At 40.3% G+C, this 26,298-nt stretch overlaps 1 protein-coding gene across 2 annotated transcripts in view; it reads left to right on the forward strand.

The window, feature by feature from the left end:
• Positions 1-14,011: 14,011 nt before the first annotated feature.
• Positions 14,012-26,298, forward strand: part of ZBTB10 (zinc finger and BTB domain containing 10) — a 42,670-nt gene continuing 30,383 nt past the window's right edge. The window contains exon 1 of one of the 2 annotated variants that reach the window (XM_012535341.3): positions 14,012-14,240. In XM_012535341.3, coding sequence (XP_012390795.1) covers positions 14,145-14,240 — 96 coding nt within the window. In that variant the 5' untranslated portion in view covers positions 14,012-14,144. Of the gene's footprint in view, positions 14,241-14,587; positions 16,151-26,298 lie in introns of those variants that run through there. The other variant, XM_004276175.4, reaches the window with a different exon arrangement.

Below are 26,298 nucleotides of genomic sequence, written 5' to 3' on the forward strand. Positions count from 1 at the left end.
GCCCATGCCATGCAGCTTGTGGGATCTTAGTTCCTCAACCAGGGACTGAACCCATACCCCCTACAGTGGAAGCGCAGAGTCCTAACCACTGGACTGCCGGGGAATTCCCTCATCATCTCTTGTAATAGCCTCTATTTCCTCTGGTCCTATTCCTATACATATTCTACAGCCAAGATGGTCTCAAAATCCAAACCTGATCATGGTACTTCACGCTGCCCTTTCCTCCCACCTCATTCAAAAGCCATTCAGCAGCTTCTCGTTGTTTTTATCAAAAAGACAAACTTACAGCTGCTACACAATGGATCCCGCCCACTTCATCTCAAACCCACCTTGTCTCACATCCTTCTCCCCTCCCTCAGCTTCTCCAGCCACTCAGCCTTGCTTTCCAACCTTCAAACCTGTGGTGGCCCATTCCTCTGCAGGCCTTGACACAGGCTGGAAAGCCATCTTTCTTCTCCATATCACTGAATTAACTCTTCATCAACCTGCAGATAGCAGCTCAAGAGACACTTTCCCAGAGAAATCTGCTCCGAATCACCCTCTGGAGTTGAGTCATATTTTTCTATTATAAGTTCCAAAAGCACCATCTTCTTCTCCTTCTTGCCCCCTCTCTTCTTTTTACTTTTTATTTTATGATTAGTTGATTGCCAACCTCCTCCATTCCATTAGACTGTAAGCTTCATGAAAGCAAGAACTGTGTCTATTCTTAATTGCCATTTTACCTCCAGTACTGAGTATAGCACCTGGCACATAGTAAGTATTTGAAAAGTTGAGTAAGTTAATTTATTGGTTGATATTTGCCCCACACTGAGCTAAGTGCTTTACATATATTATCTCATTACATTTTTAAAACAGAGTTATGAGGCTACTACCATTCTATTATTAGCTCCATTTTACAAATGAGTAAAACAGGATCTAGAGATATTAGGTGATTTTCCCAAGTTTCACAATATGAACACTGAAGTCCTCGGCAGTAAAACTACATGCGTGACTGTTATCCATCATTTGTGGATATCTTTGTAGATGTAAACATATTAACTAAAGTACCATTATTGAGCGTGTGAAAAGGAAGAAATCTCTGAATCACAAATTGATCATTTATGTCTCTTGAGCAAACCTGAAAATCCTGAAATATTTAAGAGTCAACAACAGAATCCCACGGTTGTTAGGTCAGGTTACTTAAACAGAAGAAAAAAGTAGGCTGTACCTGGATTGTACTTGTTCAATGAGTCTAATTGTTTCACTGACCAGTGAGGCATAATAACTTTGCACAGTACACCCCCAACACTAACTATGACTGGCCTGGGAAACACATCTCAAAGCGGTGAAAAAACACATCAAGCCACAATTAGTGACTTGATTCTCATCGCACCAACAGGAAAACAAGTTACCTCATTTATGTTGACAGTCTTTATACATGCCCACGACACTACTGAGCAACTGTAAGCAGTGCAACTACTTTGAGCAGTCTAGGCAAAGGTACTCAGGGATTTTTCCTTCTCCCCCCGCACCATCTGGTCCACCCAGATGAGAATACAGGTATGACAGCATGGCTATTCTTAATGGCTCTTGTTACAAGAGCAATAACTCAAAATTTGAGGCAAATTTTATGTTAGTTGATCGCATATGTTTATAAGAATTTCATCTTCATTTCTGGAAGTTGTGTTAAGGATTTTTAAAGTATCACACTATCTTTTATGAAATTATTGCCAGTGTGACTGTGGAATTCTCAGTATACCTGAGAGGTGGGAGGCTGATAGGTATGTACTCTTCAGGGTACTGTACAGGATGTCGTTAGAAGTCTTATTAGCTTCTCAGGCAGGACTTCAAGAGGTGGCAATAACTAGATCTCAATAATACCTCAGATCTCCAGCTCAGGTATGGGCATCCCCAAACTGGGCTTGATTGCTATATTTAAAATCTATGAGATTTTGGACACTACCTCAAACCAATCAAATTTAGAAGAGACTGCCAATTCACTGTTTTTCTATGGAACATTTATCTGGCAGGATAACCCATTTCATTTACTAAGGGAATTTCTTCCTAGTGGATGACTACATAGAAGGCCAAATTAAAGATCAGATTTTTGGATGAGCGACAATTAGGAATTAAATGTTATTAAGAAGTATCCAGAGCTTCCCTGGTGGCGCAGTGGTTAAGAATCCGCCTGCCAATGCAGGGGACACGGGTTCGAGCCCTCATCTGGGAAGATCCCACATGCCTCGGAGCAACCAAGCCCATGAGCCATGGCTGCTGAGACTGGGCTCTAGAGCCCGCAAGCCACAGCTGCTGAAGCCCGGGCGCCTAGAGCCTGTGCTCTGCCTGCAACAAGAGAATCCACTGCAATAAGAAGCCCGCGCAACGCAACGAAGAGTGGTCCTGGCTCACCGCAACTAGAGAAAGCCCCGCGCACAGCAACGAAGACTCAACGCAGCCAAAATAAATAGATTAAAAAAAAAGTATCCAATTTAGTCATTTCCTTGCTTAAAAACTTTCATTCTCCCCATTGCTTTCAGGAAAAAATACAAACTATTTATTGATCTTTCCCCCTCCTTTCTTTTCAAATCTCACTTCAAGCATTTTTATAGTCCACACACACTGAACGACTAAAAATTTCCTTACTTTTATGATAAATTTCCTTTCATTTTGGCGACATTCATATCTATATTTCAAAACCCTGCTCAAGGATCTATATTCCTTAGCAATTCAATTTTTCAAACAGTCATTCTATCCTCCATGTTTTCATAGCGTTTTGTACATATCCCTATCAATACTTAACTGTTATAATTGTTAATTTACATATTAATCTCCCTCACTGAAATGTGAGTTTCTTGGGGGTTGGGACAATCTTCTTTATCTATTAAATTCTAGTGTTTGGCAGGCAGTAGGGAAAAAAACTTTAAAATGCTTGTTGCTATGTCCATTAAACTAGGTGGTAAATTGGCTGTCTCAATTCCTCAACAATTCCAGAATATTCTGTTTTATAAAATATTCCCCTTTACATTCTGTTAGACCAGTGGTTCTCTCAGGGTTCTGAATTTTGTGAGTTAGTAAAAAAATTTTTTTAACTATTTTGGGGAGCAATAAAGAGCATTAAAAAAAAGCTACCATCTGTTAACATCTTAATTTCAAAATATATACCTTAAGCTTAAAACATCAGAAAGGATATAATTTCAGAATAATCAACAGTCTTAAACTGAACAAATTTAACTTTACGAAAAGTTCTGTAGGTTGTATTTATTTTTCATTTTACCACCAACTGGTGAAAAATAGCATTTGGGAAATGCTGAAATAGTTCAGTGTCCTCCCCAAAATAATTTTGAAGAATTAAGTACCCTTTTATGCATTCTTTTTTTTTTTTTACTTTTTATTTATTTTTGGCTGTGTTGGGTCTTTACTGCTGCAGGCGGGCTTTCTCTAGTTGCGGCGAGCGGGGGCTACTCTTTGTTGGGGTGTGTGGGCTTCTCATTGTGGTGGCTTCTCTTGTTGCGGAGCACGGACTCTAGGTGTGCGGGCTTCAGTAGTTGTGGTGCGAGGGCTCAGTAGTTGTGGCGCAAGGGCTTAGTTGCTCCGCGGCATGTGGGATCTTCCCGGACCAGGGCTCAAACCTATGTCCCCTTAATTGGCAGGCGGATTCTTAACCACTGCACCACCAGGGAAGCCCTCCTTTTATGCATTCTTAAGGTAGCATCTGAGATATTTTCCTTGTAAGTTCAAATTGTTGTAATGAGTGTCATTTCTGGCATGTTGTAAATGTTGACACTAAAAAATACAATTATATCTTCTTAGAAAATCCAATCAATGGAATCTTTACACCATATTTATTTGATACCCACAATCATTCACTTAAAAATATCTCTACTGGGGACTTCTCTGGTGGTGCAGTGGTTGAGAATCTGCCTGCCAGTGCAGGGGGCACAGGTTCGATCCCTGGTCCGGGAAGATCCCACATGTCACGGGGCAACTAAGCTTGTGTGTCACACCTACTGAGCCCGCGCTCTAGAGCCCAAGAGCTACAACTACTGAGCCTGCATGTCACAACTACTGAAGCCCTCACGCCTAAAGCCTGTGCTCTGCAACATGAGAAGCCACTGCAATGAGAAGCCTGTGCACCACAACGAAGAGTAGCCCCTGCTCGCCGCAGCTAGAGAAAGCCCATGAGCAGCAACGAAGACCCAAGGTAGCCAAAAAATTTAAAAAATATATCAATACATGCTCATACAACACAAGAAATATAGCCAATATTTTATAATAACTATAATTTATTTATTTTCTTTTATTTATTTTTGGCTGAGTTGTGCCTTTGTTACTGCACGCGGGCTTTCTCTAGTTGCAGTGAGCGGGGGCTACTCTTTGTTGTGGTACGTGGGCTTCACATTGCGGTGGCTTCTCCCGTTGCAGAGCACGGGGCTCTACGCGTGCAGGCTTCATTAGCTGTGGCTCGAGAGCTCTAGAGCGCATCCTCAGTAGTTGTGGCGCACGGGCTTAGTTGCTCCGCGGCATGTGGGATCTTCCCGGACTAGGACTCAATCCCGTGTTCCCTGCATTGGAAGGCGGATTCTTAACCACTGCACCACCAGGGAAGCCCTATAATAACTATAATCTTAAAAAATTGTGAATCACTCTGTTGTACATTTGAGTATTGTAAATCAACTATACTTCAATTAAAAGAAAAATCTAATGGGACTTCCCTGGCGATCCAGTGGTTAAGACTCCGTGCTTCCACGGCAGGGGGCACCGGTTGGATCCCTGGTTGGGGAACTAAGATCCCGCATGCCATGCAGCCAAAAAAAAGAAGGAAGAAAGATCTCATTAAAAAAATACATGAACACACAGATGGAAAATCTACATTATTCCTTTATTTCCATTCTACTTCCCCACAGAGTTTTATAATATTTATACTCAGAAGTCTATTATCAATTTAAATTTAATTTAAAAAATTTCTATGACCCTAAATGTTATCAAATATCCTGAAATGAGTTACCATTATAATTATTAGTGCATATTTGGTCAAAGGAACATAAATATATTGATATTAAATATGACATAAACATTTATTGGAAATACATTCCTTAATTAGCTGAGTTTTTTTCAACTAATTAATGTGCCAAGAATTTGTTTTCTAGGGAATTCCCTGGCAGTCCAGTGGTTAGGACTCGGTGCTTCCACTGCAGGGAGCATGGGTTCGATTCCTGGTCGGGGAAATAAGATCCCCACAAGCCGAGCAGTGCAACCAAAAAAACATTGTTTTCTATAGTGAAAATGTTCTTCTTTTTTTGAATACGTACTGAGGACATTTGTTCACAAAAAAATATGGATGATGGGAATAGAAAGGGTTTTGTTTCAACTACATCACAAAATTCTTTAAACTCCTTCCAAGATATGTGCAAAAAAACCCTAGTGATCTATCGTTGAAAATTATTTTTAATGATCAACTGACACTTCAATTAGGGCCTTCTTGAGTTTTGATGAAAGTAAAAGCTGGAATCTATTAGAGCTGCAAAAGCGTAGCTACCAAATAATTATGACATTTACTTCCTCTATTTGTCTCTGGTGCTCTTTTTCCATCCTTGGGCAAGGTAAAACAGGAAGATCAGTGATGGGCGGACCGCTTGCCTCTTTTGGTGAAGTGGAAGAAAGGTTATTGTGAAAAGGGAGGTGGGAAAGGAAAACCAGCTTGAGAGGAACATTCTCCCGCAGTTCAGTTTTGAAAAACGAATGCATATGGAAGTTGAAAGCCTGACAGCTTATTATCTTAAAAAACCATCTATGTGCTCACATATCCCTTGGAAATTCTGTGTATACCTCCAGGGCTAAGCACACCCCAGTTTGAAGGGCATTGGACTAGACCTGAAAGTATTAAGTGTTTTCTTTGAAGCAGTTACATTCCAATCCTGAGATGTACCCTCAATCTTGAACACATGGGAGATACCCTAATCACCGCTTTGGGATGGTATGTTTCTTCTGTAAAGACCGATCTCATGATTGATATTGATTCTCTCAGCTTTAGTTTCAAAGTGTGGTATTTTCTGACCTTGACATGACCTTCGAATTCTGGGAGAAAGGAGTTACGTTATTCAGAATGTAAGCCTCCTATGAAGTTATTGCCTGAAGTTATGTAGAAAGTCCTGCTTTAGGGTATTTCTTCATGACACTGTACCTTTATGGCCTGGCCATCTTTCTGTCTTCCGTGTTTTCTCACCTGGTCCTTCTGAAGGTAATTGGTTTGCATTTGCAAATTTATGAAAAAGGTGGGTTAGTGTGGAATCTATGGCTACTGAATAGAGCCTAGTTAATCAGCCTAGCAGGAACATGAATCTGTGAATCAAACAGTATCTGTAAACTAAATATTTGGGATGGAACTCCTACAAAAATCAGTATTCTATATGTGGTTTTAATAATTCAGTTTTCAATAAAAATAAATATCGACCTCCTCCCCTACTCCATAGTTCTCATCCTTTGAAGCCTATATAAAAATTCATATTGTAAAAAGAATCTATTTTTGTGCAACTCATATATACAAAGGAGGCATTTTACTTTTTACTTCCTCTCTCTGAGAATAGAGTGAACTAACTCGTTTTTGTGATTAATTAGAATATAGACACTGCAATCACAAAAGGGTTAGCTATCATTAAATTTAGAATTTAAAAGCATAACTTCAGGGACTTCCCTGGTGGCACAGTGGTTAAGAATCCACCGGCAAACGCAGGGGACACAGGTTCAAGCCCTGGTCTGCAAAGATCCCACACGCTGCAGAGCAACTAAGCCTGTGCGCCACAACTACTGAGCCTGCGGTCTAGAGCCCGTGAGCCACAACTACTGAGCCTGCGCTCTACAGCCCGTGCTCCACAACAAGAGAAGCCACCACAATGAGAAGCCCGCGAACCGCAACGAAGAGTAGCCGCCGCTCTCCGCAACTAGAGAAAGCCCATGCACAGCAACGAACACCCCATGCAGCCAAAAAAAAAAAAAAAAAAAAAGGATAACGTCACAGATAAAGCGGTTTTGTGTGAATTTTTAATGACGTAGTAGTTGAAATTGGAATTTTTATGCACTAGCTTTAATTTAAAAAAATTGCAAAACAACCTTTCTACAACTACATATTTTATGGAAATGCCTTACATTGTATAACATGCAAATATTATCAACACTTAAAACCTACCATAACATATTTCTATTCTACTAGTTTATTCAGTAAAAATCTGTTTTAGTCTTTTGTTGAAAGTTCAAGGTTGTGTGTACCTAGTGCCTGTCAATCTGCACATTCATATATTGATTCATTTAACAAATCCTTCCTGATTGTATGCTATGTCATAGTCACTGTTTCTAGATGCTGGAAATACAATATTGAGCAAACCCAGAAATGGTCCTTTCTTGCATGGAGCTATCAGTCTGTTGGCGGAGTATGCAGTAATCAAATAATTATACACATTTAAAAACTGCAATTTTGGACTTCCCTGGCAGTCCAGTGGTTAAGACACTGCACTCCCAATGCAGGGGGCACGGGTTTGATCTCTGGCTGGGGAACTAAGACCCCGCAAGCTGCAGGGTGTGGCAAAAAAAAAAAAAAATATATATATATATATATATACAAAAATAAAAACTGCAATTTTGACATGTTTAAAAACGGCTGTTGCCACAAGTGCTGTGAAGGAGAGGAAAAAGTGCTGGGAGAATCTGCAACAGGATATTTGAATGTTGGGGAGTGTGGGTGGTCAGAGAAAGCTGCCCTGAGGAAGTGATGTAAGAATGAATGTGGGGGGACTTCCCTGGTGGCACAGTGGTTTAAGAATCCACCCGCCAATGCAGGGGATACGGGTTCCAGCCCTGGTCTGGGAAAATCCCACATGCCACGGAGCAACTAAGTCCGTGCGCCACAACTACCGAGCCTGTGTTCTAGAGCCCGCGAGCCACAACTACTGAGCCCGCGTGCTGCAACTACTGAAGCCCACGCGCCTAGAGCCCGTGCTGCGCAACAAGAGAAGCCACAGCAATAAGAAGCCCACGCACTGCAATGAAGAGTAGCCCCTGCTCACCACAACTAGAGTAAGCCCACATGCAGCAACAAAGACCCAATGCACCCAGAAAAATCAATCAATTTATAAAAAAAAAAAGAATGAATGTGGGTTCATTAGAAAAAGGGAAGGAAGAGCGTTATAGACAGGGAACAGTTCAAAGGCCAGACAGGGCTCAAAGCAAACCTGAAGGACAGAAGGAGGCTAGCTTCTGGAGGAGAGGGTTAGAGGAAGAAGGAGAGCCTGGAGAGGTGGAAGGCAGCCAGACTTGCTGGGCTCTGCAGGGCTTTAAAGTGTTTTGATATGTAGACCAACAGAAAATTAAAACTTTTGTAGGGTTTTAATGTGGGTGGGGTGATAAAATCAGATTGGCATTTTAAAAAGATTACTGGCTTCACAGTAAGAATGGATTAGAGGGCAGGGCTAGAATGTATGGTTTAGTGAGATAGATGCTACCCTGAACATATGCATGTAAACACAAGCTTTTGAAATATAAATCATGTTTTAAAGGGATTTAGAATTTTCTAAGAAAAGAATCACTGGTTTTTATCTTTTAAATCTTTGTGTTTATTTTTGGGGGCCAGGGCACAGTTGGTTCACGATACATGGAGAAAAAGAAGAAAGAACAGTATTTTCCAGAAGACCTGGGGAAAAACATATCATCAAAGTTAACTTTTTCCCCAAAACTGAAAACAGCTTTATTTTTTGGATTATATACTCAATATAAATTATAATATCAGTATAAGACAGTATGGAAAGTACATCCTTTTAAACTACTTTTTATGCTTGTAGTCACATACAAACGTATATATACGCTCTTGGGAGCATGGCTGTTTTGTTCAGTAACGAATATATGCCCAGTACTTAACAAAGTAGGTGCTCAGTAGCTATTAATTGCATTAATTATTGCTGTTATATCTGTTAATATACATATTGCTTTTTTCACTCAATAATAAGCCCTGGACTTACATAATATCACATCAACCTTTTTAAAGGCTCAATAATTCATTATAGGCATGCCATAAGGTATGTAAACAACCCCACACTGATGGAAGCTCAAGATTTTTAGGCTTATAAACACATCCTTGTGATTCAATGAGCATCCTGGCACAGACATTTTAATACTTGTCTAGGATAAATTCCTAGAACTGAAGTTGCTGAGTAAAAAGTTATATACACATTTTATACTTTGATACCTATAGCCAAATAGCCTACCAGAAGAGTTGTTCCTATCCCCATTCTCAATTGTATTCATTTTCCTACACCTCTGATGGGTTAAAAAATTTCATCTCCTGGTGTTTTTAATGCACATTTCTCTGATTATTGGCCAGATCTGCACGTCTTTTCATAAGTTTACTAGCCACTTGTATTTTCTCTTCTGTGATTTTCTAATACATGTCCTTTGCACATTTCTTTTTCTTCTACTAGATATGTGTTTATCTTATTGATTTATGAGAGCCCTTTGGATATTAGTGATATTAAGCCTCTTTCTGTCATATATATCCCTATTTCTTTTTCCTAGTTCACTCCAAAAAAATCTTTATTACATCTTTGGAAAACAAAAGTTTTATAATTTATATAGTCAGTTCTGACAATCTTTTCCTTTAAGGTTTCTGGCCAATGTATTCTGCTTAGAACTAGGTCTTTCACTCCCCAGTATTATAAAAATACCTCCCTAATAACATTTTCTTTTGGTACTTTTTACACCTTTGAGAACATTTCTGGAGGGCAATCAGGTGATACTAATAGGACTTTATAAAATGTTCATTCCCTTTGCCAGAAATTCCCCTTTTAGAATTTATCCTAAAGGAATAAGATACAAAGTTTTAGTTTCAAGGATACTCACTAAAGAGTTATTTATAATGGCAAAAAACCCAAAACTGTAAACAATGAAATGTTCAACAATGCAAGACTGGTTAAATCAATTATGGTATATCTATATCCATTAAAATACAAAAAAATTTTAATCATATTAAAACATATTAAAAACTAAAAGCAGAAATATGCTAAGTCCAATTCATAAACACCAAAAAAACTTTTTGGCTAGGCACAAAAAAAGAAGACTGTATTTGCACAATAGTGGTTAGTTCTGGGCACTGATGACCTTTTTTCTTTTTCTTTTCTTCTATGAGAGTATTTGAACAATAAAAATATTTAAAATTTAGTGTAGCCTACAATTATGCAGATACAACATCGTGAAGTGTGTTATTTGTGTTTTAGTAGCCAAGGGGGCCTTAGACTAGAGAGCATTATCCTTGTCTTCAACTTGCAAAGGCAAATTTTGCCTCATCCAATAACTTAAGCAATAACAATAATTTAAGCAAGTGAATTAACCTTTTCGTACTTGGGTATTCTCATCTGTTGAATGAAGATAATAATACCTACCCCGATTTAACTCACAAGGAAGTTGTGTAAATTGTAATTCACTGTAAGCAACATAGAAAATGGTGCTAATATTATTTATATTCAACTCCACGATTATCATTGTTTTTGCTTAAGCCTCTTTATTGAGGTATGATTGTCATATGAAAAGCAGTACATATTTAATGTACACAATTTGATGAGTTTGGAGATAAGTATACACTTATGAAACCATTACCACTACCTATGCCATAAATGTATCCATCATCTCCCAAAGTTTCCTACAGCCCAGTCTGTTTACTGATTTTTTTTGTGATAAGGACACTTAAGATCTATCCGCTTCCCCAAATTTGAAGTGTACGGTACAGTATGGTTAACTATAGGCACTATGCTATACAGTAGATCTCTAAGACTATTCATCTTGTATAAGTGAAACTGTACCCTTTGACTAATACCTCTTATTTCCCTCTCCTCCCAGCCCTGGCAACCACCATTCCACCTTCTGCTTCTATGAGTTTGACTAGATTCCTCACATAGGTGGCATCACGTAGTATTTTTCCCTTTGTGTCTGGCTTATTTCACTTAGCATAATGTCCTCAAGGTTCATCCATGTTGCTGCAAATGGCAGGATTTCCTTCTTTTTAAGGAAAAAAAAGATGGAACCCATCGTGTGTTATATGATTATTGCTGCTTTTAATGTAAATGCAATGGAAATGGTAGGTCAATATCTTTAAAAAAAAGAGTATTTTTAATTATCTAAGGGAAAGAAGAAACAGAAGAAAAAAGTGGCCTACCAAAACAGATTGCAAGGGAAGATGATTATCCAGTAAACATTTATTAATTGTCTACTTTGTGCTGGGTTGGTGCAGGGGTAGGGGAGAATAAGAGTGAATAATACAGAGTCTCTATTCTCAGGTACTTTATTCCGGTGGATGACTCATGTCAGTGCCACAGACGGAATCACAGACCATTGTCCCTAGAACCTAAAGAGGCAAAGTGCTGACAGAGGCAAAGTGCCTTTACCAAGGCAATAAAGGCAGTCAAGTTCGACTGTCAGAAATCAGCTGAACCAGGTCTAGGAGCTCAGCCTCATCACAGAGTTACAGTGGAAGAGTTATCAAGGTAACCTGCAGCAGTTCCACATAGCCTAAAGTGAAATTAGGGGACAAATTGGTTGGGGGTGCCCCATTCTGAAGGGGTTCCCCTGGTAAGCATAAGGGGGAATCCCCTTAAATATGGTAGAACCCCAACAGTAAATATAGGGGCTAGAGGGGAGAACAGATCCTGGCTTGCTGCTAGGAGGCTGGAAGGGGTGGGGGAATTCTTAAAAACTCCATTTACAGAACAGGAGATCCCCTTTTGTTACTCAAAGTTCCCTTGTACAGGGTATTCGTAGCCATTTGTGGATTACTATCCTCTTGAACTTTGTTTCTAATTCGATCTTCCTTCAGGGTTTAGAAGAAGACACCTGAGTATATATTTATACATATAAAATGATAAAAATATAAATACATACACACACATACACCACACACTCCCACTGTTTGGCTGTTAGGCGGTCAGTGGCCCTAGAATTTAAGTCATTTATTTGTACCACTTGAATCTAGTGTTGTTCATTCTTCATCGGTGCATGTTTAAACATAATTCCAGACAGAAGATGATGTGAATTTTACAAAATACAAGGTAAGATATATGTCTGAGAAAAATACAGTTCAGACACAATTAACAACTTTATGGATTCAAGCATTTCTGGTGATTCTGGTGCTATCGGAATCAGCAAAAATAATAATACTAGCATAAACTTACATATTGCCTACTATGTACTAGGCATATACGATGAAAAGAAGCAAAGATATGAATTTAACAGTATGGGAATGAAAATAATCTTTAAAGTTGAAATTTAAAAATTCTTAAGTACATTTTACTTCCCATCACCTTAACCCTAGATAAGCAATTAACTTCAGTAACTGTTCCCTCCTTTTATGGAGGAGGCAGTGGTGGTTAAAATTGAATAAATAGTGTATATATATTTATTTGCAAAGTGCCTGGAATTTTAAAAAATGCATTAAGGACAAAGCACAGTATTATTATAACATTCTTCCATATATTACATGGAAGCACATAATACATACAGCCAAGCAGGCAGAATCCTCTCATTTCTCCAACGTACAAATTAGGCCATCATAGATTCCACTGTCCTAAACTTTCCAACTAAAACAAAGCTGGACAAAATTTTTTAAAAACCCACAAACTGGGGCTCCCCTGGTGGCGCAGTGGTTGAGAGTCCGCCTGCCGGGGACACTGGTTCGTACCCCGGTCCGGGAAGATCCCACATGCCGCGGAGCGGCTGGGCCCGTGAGCCATGGCCGCTGAGCCTGCGCATCTGGAGCCTGTGCTCCGCAATGGGAGAGGCCACAACAGTGAGAGGCCCGCGTACCGCAAAAAAAAAAAAAAAAAAAAAAAAAAAAAAAATATATATATATATATATATATAAAGACAAATGGTATTTTATGTCTGGGAAAATCTGGCTTTTTTATTAAAGTTAATCTTGAAAAACATAGCATATTCCATATCCCACATGGTATATTCAAAGTTTTAAATATTATTTTAAAAGAAGAAATTTCTGAATCACAAGACTAGAGAACCTAAAAATTGTAACACATGCTCTTTATTAAACATACACAATTTTCATTAATATGTAATGTAGAAGATTAAAATCTCTAACACAGGATAATCTACAACTGTAGAGTTTGTATTTTTCCCCATGCACGTCCTGACATATATTAATGTAAGAAGTAACATATCATTTTTTCCCACTCAATAATTATCTTGAACATATTTTACATTAGTTTGTGATTAAAATTTAATATATATTTTTAAATTTTTAATTTACTGAGTTATTTTTAAGGTTACATACACTGTTTCATTTAGTCCTCTTATTTCTTAAGAGAGTAAAAACTCCTCCATAGTTTGAAAATCTTTTAACCTGAAATATATTTGAATAAAAATAATTTAAGATTTCACACTTCTTGTTTTTTTTGCTTTTCCTTTTATTTTTTCTTCTTGTGTTTTTACAAGTTTGTTTCACATTTCAAAATAGTAAAATGAATCTAAGCACTTTAGATTTTGCTAAATTTAGCATATTAAAAAATTTTAAATAGGAGTATAAGGGCTCTAAGATGGAAAATCTTCTGAAAAACTTGACTACGATTATTATTGTAAGAGTTTCATTTCCAGCTCCATCTGTTCTTCTAATCATTCTAAATTCCAAATGCAGTGTAAACAGTTAAAAAAAAACAAGTCTTACAAATCAATTCTTGCCTTTACACACACGATCTTCGGAGTCGCACGCAGCGTCTGTATAAGCAGACTCCTCCCCACTCTTGGGGAAAACCCTGCCTAATATTTATAACGTTATGACATACTGTAATACTCACAAGGTGGTTGTAGAAGTATAAACACGACTGGAGTTATCTGATTGGCTGCTGGTGATGTAACACCCATGTCAATACTTCCCACTGAACGCACGTGTTCGACCTTTTATTTAAATTTCCATTTCATCACAGCAATAAGACACTCGGGGCGGTGCATTTTCTGTGAAATGATTATTGCCTTGGGCCTGAGGTGCTGCCTCGCACACACAATACATCAGACGAGGAGGTGTCCGTGGTTGCAACCTCCTCGCGTGAAAGGCACAGCCTGGTTCAGTCTTTGTGAAGGAACAAAATAAGTTCACTTCCTTGGGCACCGCCACCCACCCCCAGCAAATGACAAGGCTGGAGCGCAGCTCCCACCGCACAGTTATTTCCAAAGTCCCAGGTGAACTCGTGGCGAGAGAAGGAAAATGTGCTTCCTGGGCGCGGGTAGGTGCGTGCGGGCAGCGGGGAGACGGCCAGACCCTGACACTCGCCAGCTGTTAGTCCTCCGCGGAGCCCGGCCCCGGCCGCACACGCCCGCCCCCTCCCCGAGACCCCCAGCCCGCCGCCCGGCCTTTTGTCCCCCGCTCCTCGGCCGACTTCCTTCCCCGCGGCCGCACCCCCGCCCCCAGGCCGGAGGCGCGGCCCGGCCCCTTTCCCGGTCCCCTGGCGCCCCCACCCCACCCCACCCCAGCCCAGCCCCAAGCCCAGCCCCCCTCCCCCAGCTCGGCCCCCACCCTTTCCCCCTCCAGCGGTTACTGCTACCCCGGTGCATTGTGGGCGCACGGTCCGTTGTTCATTTGCCATTCGACCTCCGCCGGGGCCTGGTCGGACGGAAACGCTCCGCCGGCTTTATTGTCGGTTCGTTATGTGGCGGAGCCCGGCAGTTTAACGTGCTTCTTGCCCTCAGCGCCTCGGAAGCCGGCAGCGGGTTGGGACTCCTCGGCGCGCCGGAGGAAGAATATCTGTTTGGAGGGTCGGTTTGTGCGCGCGGCTTTAAAGAGGGGGCAGCGGAGGGTCTCCCCGCACTCCGCCTCTCAACTTCGAAGGCCCCACGCGCCCCGGCTCGCTGCTCACCTCTCCGCCGCCCGCCCCCTTCTCCGCGCGGGACGCTGCCCGGAGCGCAGCGGGGCGGGGGTGGAGGATTAGGAGGCGGCCGGAGGCGGCGGCCCGGCGGGAGGCGGCGGCGGCGGCGGCGGCGGCGGACGCGTGAGGCAGCCCCGGGGAGCGAGCGCGAGCCGGGCGGGAGGGCGAGGCCGAGCCCCGCGAGACCGGAACGCCCGGGGTGGGGGCGGGGGCGAAGCGGAGGGGGAGCGCGCGGGACGCGGCCCGAGGCCGGGCGCGAGCCGGGGCACCGGGCGGCGGCGGCGGCGGCGCGCGCCATGTCGTTCAGTGAAATGAACCGCAGGACGCTGGCGTTCCGAGGAGGCGGGTTGGTCACCGCCAGCGGCGGCGGCGGCGGCGGCTCCGCGAACAATAACGTTGGCGGGGAGGCCTCGGCTTGGCCCCAGCACCCCCAGCCAAGACAACCCCAGCCGCCAGCGCCGCAGCAGCTCAATGGGCGGGGGGCCGACGAGGAAGTGGAATTGGAGGGCCTGGAGCCCCAAGACCTGGAGGCCTCTGCCGGGGTGGCCGCCGCCGCCGAGGAAACCAAGGAGTTGCTGCTCCCCCAAGACGCGGGCGGCCCCACCTCGCTGGGCGGCGGTGGCGCAGGGGGCCCCCTGCTAGCGGAAAGGAACCGTCGGACTCTGGCCTTCCGAGGCGGCGGCGGCGGCGGGGGGCTCGGCAACAATGGCAGTAGCCGCGGCCGCCCCGAGACCTCGGCGTGGCCCCTGAGGCATTTCAATGGGCGAGGGCCCGCGGCCGTGGAGCTGGAGCTGGACGCGCTGGAGGGGAAGGAGTTGATGCCAGACGGCGCGTCCCTGAGCGACAGCACCGAGGACGAAGAGGAGGGGGCGAGCCTGGGCGACGGCAGCGGGGCGGAAGGCGGCAGCTGCAGCAGCAGCAGGCGGTCGGGCGGCGATGGCGGGGACGAAGCGGAGGGCAGCGGAGTGGGAGCTGGCGAAGGAGAGACTGTCCAGCACTTCCCGCTCGCGCGGCCCAAGTCCCTAATGCAGAAGCTCCAGTGCTCCTTTCAGACCTCCTGGCTCAAAGATTTTCCCTGGCTGCGCTATTCCAAGGATACTGGCCTTATGTCTTGCGGCTGGTGCCAGAAGACCCCCGAGGACGGGGTAAGCGGGGACCTGCCTCCTGTGGGGCACGACGAGCTTTCGCGAGGGACCCGCAACTACAAGAAAACCCTCCTTCTGAGGCACCACGTCTCTACCGAGCACAAACTCCACGAAGCCAACGCCCAGGTACGGTGTATTCTGCGTCTGCTTCGGGGGAAAGGTTTATCAGCTGAAAACCCCGTTTTCCTGGGTGAAGACATCTTTCCTGTTGGGAGAGAGGTGTCGGGAGCTTACGCGTGGGGGGGTTAGAAAACCTGGGAACAAGTTTTCAAAAGTTACCGGGGGAGGGGGGAATAACAATTTTCTAATCGTAGCGCTGAATTTGTTTTAATTTTTTCATGACGCAGATTTCTTTGCCCATCAGATTGAATCAAAAGGAAAGTTTAATACGCGAGGTGGAAGGGTTTAACCCTGTAAGGTTAGCTTTGTGGGGTCCAAATGTTATTAGCTGTGGTTTTAGGAAAGCTGCTTTATGTTGGTAGTCTTTCAGCTTGCCGGTGGAAGTCAAATCTGGTAACTCTTTGAAGAATGAATTAAACAATTTCCTTAATCTTTGACGCAACCCCTTTTAGGAGAACATCCAGCGGAGAAAAATATTTTTTATCATATCAGGATAATGTGAAATATGAGAGCAGTATGTAAATGTAGGGGAAGCTATGTGCATAACTCCTTTTTCGTGGATTATTTTACTAAGTTCATCTCCATCAAACTTGTTGAACTTCTCTTTCCAAAGGCATACTTTTGGTAAATTGTGGTAGTTTTTGTTTCCTTCTACCCAGATTTTTGTGCTGAGATTTTCTGTAATCCCCCCTTTTCAAAAAGTTTCTTATAAATGCAGTTTACTTTAAACTTAGACTATTTGAGATGTTTAATGTAAAGTTACTTATACCAAGTAGTTGATTTGGACTGGTAGAGCATGTATTTACCGGATTCCTTAAAATCATAAGTTCTTAGTTAATAAAACAAGCTATACTTTAGCTGTTCTTAGCTCTTGTTTTAATATTTCTAGTCTAAAGATAATAGTCTTACCATTTTGATAATCCTTTTTCAAGCCAAACAGATGTTGATCAGTGCTTCGAAGACTTTTAGACAACCTGTGGTGGTGGATGGAATTTATTCTTTTGTATTGCTAGCCATTGATTTTAGAAAGTCACCTTTCGGATATTAGTCCCTTTGTGTTTTTATTGGAGTGATCTTGCTGTTCAGAACACTTATACTGGAGTTAGTTAGGCACTATCCAATAACCCTGTAGCCCAGAAGTTTCTCAGAAGTTGAGGCTTTAACGTTAAAGCATAGGGTTGTTTTTCTCAGGGGGCAATGGCAACAGTTTTTGCACAAGTTTTAGTTGCCTAAGCCCTAGAAGGAAGGTCACTTAAAGATATAAGGCCCAGAAAGGTTAAGTAAATTGTCCCAAGTCTTACAGTTCTTCGTGATAAATGAGACTGAAGTCTATAAGGAATGTTGCAATGGAAAAAAAAAGTTTTGGAGTAAATCTAGGTTCAGATCTCAGCTTTCTGCAATTACTAGCTTTGTGAGCTCGGGCACTGGAGTGCCAAACTTGTCTTCTGTATGCCGAATACAGATGTCCCTTACTCTGCCAAGTAATTATTCTGTTCCCATTTTTCAGAAGAGGAGTCTAGAGGTTTTAAAGATTTATATATTCCTGAGGTTATTTAGTAGTATGATGGAGAGGTGGAAGGCTTGTGAAAATGAAAGTGTGCTTTTCTAAATGGTAAATTGGTTATTTAGAAACATTTAAAAAGACAATCAATGAATTTTCCTAATCCAGTGGACCAGTTACTCTTATCTTCTTCAGCGTAGTCTACGTGTAGGCAGATCTGAATGGGAGTACAAATTATAATTAGCTGCTTAGTGAACCTGAAATCAGAGGAAGGGGAATTAGTTGGATAACTTTATGATAGACTTAGTGTGGTGTATCCTTCTCCCCTAGGCATATGTCTGGATTAGGGAATTCATTCCTAGGTAAAACCTTTCCTAAACTTAATCCGTGAGTTACCCCTCCCTTACCCTTTGCCCCCTTAAACTCCCTTTTTACAGATAATAATCTTTAGACCACCTTTTTTCTCTTAGGACATTATTTCATTAGACTGAGAGTAATAAAGTTTAGTAGTCATGTTTGTCTAACATGACTATTTATTGGTTCCCTGGTTTAGATTTTGGATGTTATTTGTTTTCATTCTAACTAACCTTAGTTTGAGGTGTTACCTTGTGATTGACCCCAGGTACCACCTATAGAATCCTTTTGTCTTGTTATTACATGAGTGTCAGGTTCAAGAACTGACTTATTTTTTCCTATGGGCAGAGTTAATCACTTTTTTTCCATTCCATGTAGCCTTTGATTACCTGTAGGAGGCAGTATAACACAATCTGTAAGAGCATTCTTGAGCTTAAAGAAGGGGGACCTGAGTCCTAATCCTCTTTCTTGGCAGGAAAATGAGTTAGTTAACTTATTGTTTCCTCATGTATGCAAAGTATATATGCCAGCACGTAATCACTCAGTAAATGATAACTGTTATTGTCATCATTACTTATTTTCGTTGTAGGTAACTATAACAACACTTTTTTGGGGGACTTGGTATCTCATGTCTCAGTGTTACCAGTTTTCTCAGTTTGGGAGCCACTTTATCTCATGGAATCACTCTTGATTCTAGAGAGCAAACCAGTTCTCTTCTTCATACTTTTAGAGACTCTGGCCATTCAGTTCTTTGAACATTGAGACTTTCTCATAATACATGCAGTTTTTCTTACCTTCGTAAGAAGTATCTTGCATTAGCCTTGTCCTGTCTTAAAAATGCTGAAATAAGAGTTTTGGAGTTCCTCCGGCAAGAATTAAGTTTGAGGCTAGGGTGTAGTTCACTCCCTTTATCCTCCCCTCCCTTTTTTTTTTTTTAAACCCAGAGGACTAGCAAGATAGTTTTATTATTATGAAAATAATACATGCTTATTTTCAAAAATTGGAAAAGTATAGAAGGATAAATAATAGATGAGTCTCCCTCTTACCTAGTTCCCCCTCACCTCCCAATAACAATTTCTTCTATCTACTTCCACAGTCTTTGCACATAGACGCATCTGTGTGTTTATCCTCTCTTATTTAAACGTAATCAGGAGCACATGGAGGCCTGTTTTTTTAAGAGTTTGGCCAAATCAGTATGTGAATAAGGGTTACTTTACTTTTTGTTTCTTATGCCTTCTGTAAGAGAAAAGTTATTTTCCATTAATTCCATGGTGGTGGCCAAAAAACTGTGGCACATTCTTTTTTTTTTTTTTTTTTTTTTTTTTGGCTGTACCTCATGCCTGTGGGATCCCTAACCAGGGATCGAACCTGTGCCCCCTACATTGGAAGTGTGGAGTCCTAACCATTGAACCGCCAGGGAATTCCCTGTGGCACATTCTTAAAACCTTTGATATTCTTCTGTTATTTGGATGTTGGTTGTTAAGGATTGCTCATGGGAGAGTCCATAAATAATGCTTTCAGAATCTGTTCTGGAGCCTTCTATTTCAGAAATACCCTTGTATTTATAAGGATGTAAGGGACAACATGTAGTTTCTGTTTTGAGTAACAACTGCCTATATCTTAAGAGTCAGGTTCAGTGATTAGCTCATGTAGGATTTGACCATTCGGCCCAGAGGACTTAAAATTGCTTTAATAACAGTGATTACCACTGTATCTTGGTTCAGATCACTTTCTACCCAGTTGTGAAATTTTCGTAGCCTAAATCACACATTCTGTCAACTCTTTCCAGTTTAGTAAGCTTAAAACATGCACTCAAATGTGTTATTGTTATAAATTTAGTTAACCTTTCCAGAAAGTAAATATTTAATTCAGATCAGTGATCTGATTAAAATTACTAATTGGAATATGTTGGTGAGCAACAAAAGCAAAGGTGAGACAGATCTACCAGCCTTCTTTGCATTTGGCAAAAATAAGTTGTTTGTTTGTTTTAAAGATTTTGGAAGAAAGACTGAAAAAACCTTTCACTAGGAAGGAGAAATAGGTATTACAGAGGACTGCGGAGCCTATGGCCCATTAAGTAATCAGTTTGTATAATACTTAAATAGGTTCTAACAGTCATTCATTGTGTTTGATTTGGTAAAAGCTGGTTCCTTTCCCTTGTGGTTTTTACTATATGTTACAGTGTATCTAGAATTGGCTTGTTTCTCCCTCTTAAACTTACATACACATATTAGGTAGATACAAGGCACTGAAGATAAACCTATATAAATAAGACATTTTTCTGCCCTCAAGAAACTTGTACTCTAGTAAGGAGAGACAGACATAAAATGATAGCTACCATGTTAGAAGTATATTCAAGTTACAGTTAAGACACTAAGGAAAGTCATCAATTCTATTTGTGAAGGTTGGGAGAAGCTTGTAGAATTGGCTCCTGACTTAATTGTGTTAAGTGAATAAGTGTTGAAGAGGGGAGGGCATTCCAGGCATTGCAGTTGGAAGCAGCTTGAGCATAGTGGAAATTGATGTCTTGATGTGTCTGAGAAGTTAGATGATTTGGTTGTTGAGCAGGATGAAAAATCAAGTTTGAATGGGTAGACAGACTCCAGGTTATGGATGATCTTTTTATGTTGAAATGATTGTATTGATATTTTATTCTGCTAACAATGGGCAAACTATTTAGCAGTTTTAAGCAGGGGAGAACCACGATGAAATATGTGTAAGTTGCTGTTTAGAAGCACCTGTGTAGTGTGTATGTGTGGGTTTTGAGGAGAGCTCGTAATAAAGCATATTTTTGGCATCTAAAATTGGTTGGAAGTTGTAATCACCTGAAGGCTAATACCCCAGGCCTATAGATTTAGAATTTCTAGGGATAGTACTTAAATTGCAAGGAAAGATGCCATCTCTCAAGGAGATCAGAGAAGTGATAGAAGATTGCAAAGGAGATCTTCCTTTCTTTCTCTACTGACTGTTACATAATTTGTCTGTACTACTAGCAGGCACCTATTTGGCATCAAGTTCGCTGTGGCCTTGTTTGTCCTCATTACTAGAAATTGAATTTGGGTTTGTAAGTGGACACTGATGTTTGAAATCTTTCAGTATACTGTTCCAGTGGGTTGCTGCAGCAAAAGTAGTAAAGATTTTTGGTTTTAATGCTTTTAGCTTACACTTTGATGTTTGTGTTGGAAATTGTGTTTTCTACTAATCCATTTATCAAAAGAGGACTGTAATTCTGGGTATGGAGGTAAATACTAATTACTTGATTTTTTTAGCCAAATAGCATTTTTTAATTTATGGATTGACTACAGATGAGCTCACTGCAACTGAAGTTCCCTCTCCCGTTGTACCCCTCAGAAGGGTGGGGAGACTGGGTAGTGTGGTCTTGGATTCTCTACAGGTTGGTGGCATTATCTAGCTCCCCCAGCTAGAATGCTGTGAAGACCCTTTGATCTCCCTCCCCACCCCTACCTTGAAATCTAGTTAATCACTCAAGTACGGATTTTACTTTCCAAACTTTTTTCCAGGCTCTGCGTCTCTACCTCTTCCCCCATTATTATCTCTCTTACCTAATTAAGGTCCTTGTTTCTTGGCAAGTGCAGTGTGTTGCACTATTAACAATAGATTCCCCTGGTCACAGTATCTCTAGTCTTCATCCCCTGATAATTATCCTCCACTTTGCTGCCACAGTCATCTCTATCTGCGAATTCAGTCAGATCACTACTTCTAAAGCTCTGTAGGCACCTATAGCAGTGGTTAATCTTGTGCAGGATTCAAATCTCTTGATAATCTGATGCAACTTATAGACACTTAGCTCCAAAAACATTCATAAGAGCATATTTGCATTTCTTGGGCTTTTTTGGGATCACCTTGAAGGTCTTTCATAAATCTAGAATTGTGAGGATCTGTAGACCATCTTGGTTCTTTTTCTCATGCCATCTCATTTGCTTAGAGTGCTCGTCCTGCCATTCCACTCTTGCATCCTTTAAGGTTCAGCTCAGATCTTTCTTTCAAAAAGCATCTCCTCCCCCACCTCCAAAAAAACTGGATTAGATGCACTTCCTCTCTGCTCTCATAACATGCTTGTTATACTCTTCAGTACCTTAAGAATCTTGCTCAGTAGTGATAACTGCAGGTTGGGAACTAATTCATTTTGGGTCTGCAGTGTACAACCTGTCTAAAGTAGGCATTCACTTCATGCTTATTAAATAAGTGAGTAAAGTCAGGATTTTTCAAGATTTTAGCAGCTTTTTCTCTGAGTAAAATATTTACTATTTTTTGGCCTCTCTGGAAATAAGTTTGAAGATAATAAGCTGTGAGGATTTTAACCAAATGTATACTTTTCTATATTTTCTTAATTTTGGAAAAGTTAATTAAGGTGTCTTCCAGATCTAAAATTATAATTTTACGTATGAGCATCTTCACAAATAAAATAACGGAAGACTTTTCATATTTATAGATCCTCTGGTATAGCAAATTATCTGATTTTTGAAGTCTGACTGTCCATTTCCTTAAAATCTCCTTGTTTATCTAGTTTAGACTAATGTCTGGGCTAAGTCGTGTTTTCCTTTTTGGGAAAGGGAATAGAAAATTTTCCAACTGGTCTTTAAAAAGACTAGTTTTGGAAATATTTAAACCTTTTTATCAGTATATTTTTACTTATCAGTGATATCTCATGTTTATCAATATACTGAGAATGGACATAGAATGTTAAAGAACTAGAGAGAGAGATGACTTCTTAGGGATCTATTATGATTTTTGTCTTTAGTACTAGGAATTTATTTGGTTCAGCAAATAATATTGGCAGTTTATTTTAGTGCATATTTTGCACTGTTTTACCCATATCCTCAAATAATACTCCCACTTGTTGAATACATATACTCTTGACTTGTAAACCCTTCATTGTGAAGAGCATGTTTAATAGGTGCTACAGAAACATGGCATAGTGCTCTGATCGATACTGAAGGAGAAACAGCTAGTGTTGCTTGTAAAAACAGGTAACTTTACTGTTCTTGCACAATAGTAATGAGAAAAAATAGTGGTTGAATAGCGTGTTTGGTTTTGTATAGTTTGTGTCAAAAATGGAATGGGCAAATATTTTGATGGATAGGCTTTTGTCTAAGTTATTTTTAAAAATTAGGACATTTGGTCTGATAATGGCAGAGAATTACAGAAATTAGGACTGGCCCAGAAAATTCAGAACAGTCACCATGGCCTAAAATAACTGCTATGACGTAGCCACCTCCTTTTTAAAGTGTTTTGAACTGCCTAGTGTATAAACTTTAGGCACTTCTTGACTTGTAAATGCTAATTCACTGCTTCACAGACTCTTCATGATGTGCTGCTAAATTTTGATCAGTGCTTAAAATTTTTGCTTCTTCCAAGTATTCATACTGTTAACTACAATACCTGTTAGAACTTCGAACCGAATGAGCTTTGCTGGGCAGGTATGGCATGCACAGCAAAGCTTAGTTTTAGGCTTGCATCAAAGAAAGATGCAGTTTGGAAATTTGCTGTAGTGAATAGAGAGCATAAGCAAATTAGTAAAAAGTCTTTTAGTAAAAGTAAACAGTATGATGCTTCTGTAGAAAATTATACTACAGCAGTAACTATTTTAGATATTTTTAGTATTGGTTTAGTTCTTTGTATATTCATACAAGTCCTAAACATTTCCCATCCCCTTTGCTAAATAGTTTGAAACTTCACAACATACTGGTTTATGTACAAGATCTAAAAGTTAAAATGTGTTTTTTACCTCACTTCCTTTCCTCCAGCCCCTCAAAGCAAACATTTGGGACTTAATCATGAATAACTTGATTACTTTACTCCAACTGTGGCTGTTAGCAGGTTTTGCTTAGGATTGGGTGTTCCAGTAGGAGAGTATAGCCAATTTAGAATATTTTGGTCTGACAGAGCAAGAATGTGGGGGTGGGCTTAGAGTTATAAGTATGCAGTATAAGTGCAGTGTGAAAGTATGAAGTATAAGTATGCAGTATAAAAGTATGCAGTATAAGTGTGCAGTATAAAAGTATGCAGTATAAGTATACAGTGTAAGTATGCAGTATAAAAGTATGAAGTATAAGTATGCAGTATAAGTATGCAGTGTAAGTATGAGGTATAAGTATGCAGTATGAGTAAGCAGTATAAGTATGCAGTATAAAACTATGCAGTATAAATATGCAGTATAAAAGTATGCAGTATAAGTATACAGTGTAAGTATGCAGTATAAAAGTATGAAGTATAAGTATGCAGTGTAAGTATGAGGTATAAGTATGAAGTATAAGTATGCAGTATGAGTATGCAGTATAAGTATGCAGTATAAAAGTATGCAGTATAAGTATGCAGTATAAGTATGCAGTATAAGTATGAAGTATGAGTATGCAGTATAAGTATGCAGTAAGTATAAGTATGAAGTATAAATATGCAGTATAAGTATGCAGTATGAGTATGCAGTATAAGTATGCAGTAAGTATAAATATGCAGTATAAGTATGCAGTATAAGTATGAAGTATGCAGTATAAGTATGCAGTAAGTATAAGTATGAAGTATAAATATGCAGTATGAGTATGCAGTATAAGTATGAGTATGCAGTATAAGTATGCAGTAAGTATAAGTATAAATATGCAGTATAAGTATGAAGTATGCAGTATAAATATGCAGTAAGTATAAGTATGAAGTATAAGTATGCAGTATAAGTATGAAGTATGAGTATGCAGTATAAGTATGCAGTAAGTATAAGTATGAAGTATAAGTATGCAGTTGAGGCTCTGGGAAGTGATAGGGATGCTGCCAAGGGTCAGTTGGAAATGCAATGGAAATTCTCCACTTCCTGCGCTTCGTTCTGTCATGATCTTGTACTCCAGATTTGCAGAGTTATCTGTAATGTTTCACTATTGTGAAATACTGAAGTGTCCCGGAATTCTAGTGTTTTGGTTCTTTCAGTTGACTTCTCATACCTGGAAGCAGCACGAAAATTCTTAGATAGATTATGTGATCTGGTTTAGTTTCAGAGAATTGGGATTGTTATATGCATGACCCCATGTGTTCAGGACTCAGAATGAAACCTGTTATTTTTGTAATTTAGCCCTACCCATTGTGGGGTTAAATGGAGATGTGGGATTGCTTCAGGAATCTCACCACCATTTAAAATATTCAATGAGAAATATTTTGCAGTCCTAACAGCTTTGTTTCCTACACCCTTTTCCCCCCTAATTCCTCCTTCTCTTCCTCTCCAAGCATATCAGTCCTCCCAGCATGTATCTTTTCCATGTTTTTCCCAGGCTCATATATTCATGGATCTGTATATATGTATCTCATTATTTTATAGTAATGACTTGTATTTAATATTTTGTGCCAAAGAAAGTAATGAATCTTTAACACTTAAATAAGGTCAGCATTGTCAGTTATCTTTTCTACTAGAAATGTCTAAGCACGTTTTTTTGCTGGAAAACAGTTGTTACTTCAGTTATCTACGAAGTTATTGAGCAAGGTGCTGAGAGAATAGACACCTAGTCACTCTGTGAGTAAAGTCCTGAAGTTCTTAATTAGAAACATTTGTAGTACTTACTGCTTTCTAGTTTAAGAAGGCATGGTGACTTGCCCAAGGACACACGCTTAATAACTAGCATAGGCAGCATTCCAAATCTAGATCACACTCCTTTATTTTTTCTGTTGATATCACATGTTATTTTATAGGAAATTACCATAGCTTTAGTGATGCTAAAATGAACTGTAATGAGTACTTATAAGATTGCTAAGAGGGAAGATTATAAACATTAAGAATTTTGAGTTCAGGAATTTTACCTGATGGATAGTATTTATGATCCTAAAGAGATAAGTCATTTTGAAAATTGATTGGGAAATTATATACTTGGTTATTCCTGTAGTTTGAAGCACATTTTTTATTAGGGTCCTAACTTTATCATTAGTTAGATTTAATTAACTTTGTTGACCTAAACTATTTGACTCAATGTTTGCCAAGAGTTTTACATATTTATTATTTTATTTATTTTTATTTTTGGCTGCATTGGGTCTTCGTTTCTGTGTGTGGGCTTTCTCTAGTTGCGTCGAGCAGGGGCTTCTCTTCTTTGTGGTGCGCTGGCTTCTCGTGGTGGGAGCACAGGCTTTAGGTGTGCTGGCTTCAGTAGTTGCGGCATGTGGGCTTCAGTAGTTGTGTCTCATGAGTTCAGTAGTTGTGCATATGCTTTGTTGCTCTGTGGCATGTGGGATCTTCCCGGACCAGGGCTCAAACCTGCACTGGCAGTCGGATTCTTAACCACTGAGCCACCAGGGGAGTCCCTTAAAT

This window comes from Orcinus orca, chromosome 17 (genome assembly GCF_937001465.1).
Source record: "Orcinus orca chromosome 17, mOrcOrc1.1, whole genome shotgun sequence".
In the NCBI taxonomy this organism is placed as follows: domain Eukaryota; kingdom Metazoa; phylum Chordata; class Mammalia; order Artiodactyla; family Delphinidae; genus Orcinus; species Orcinus orca.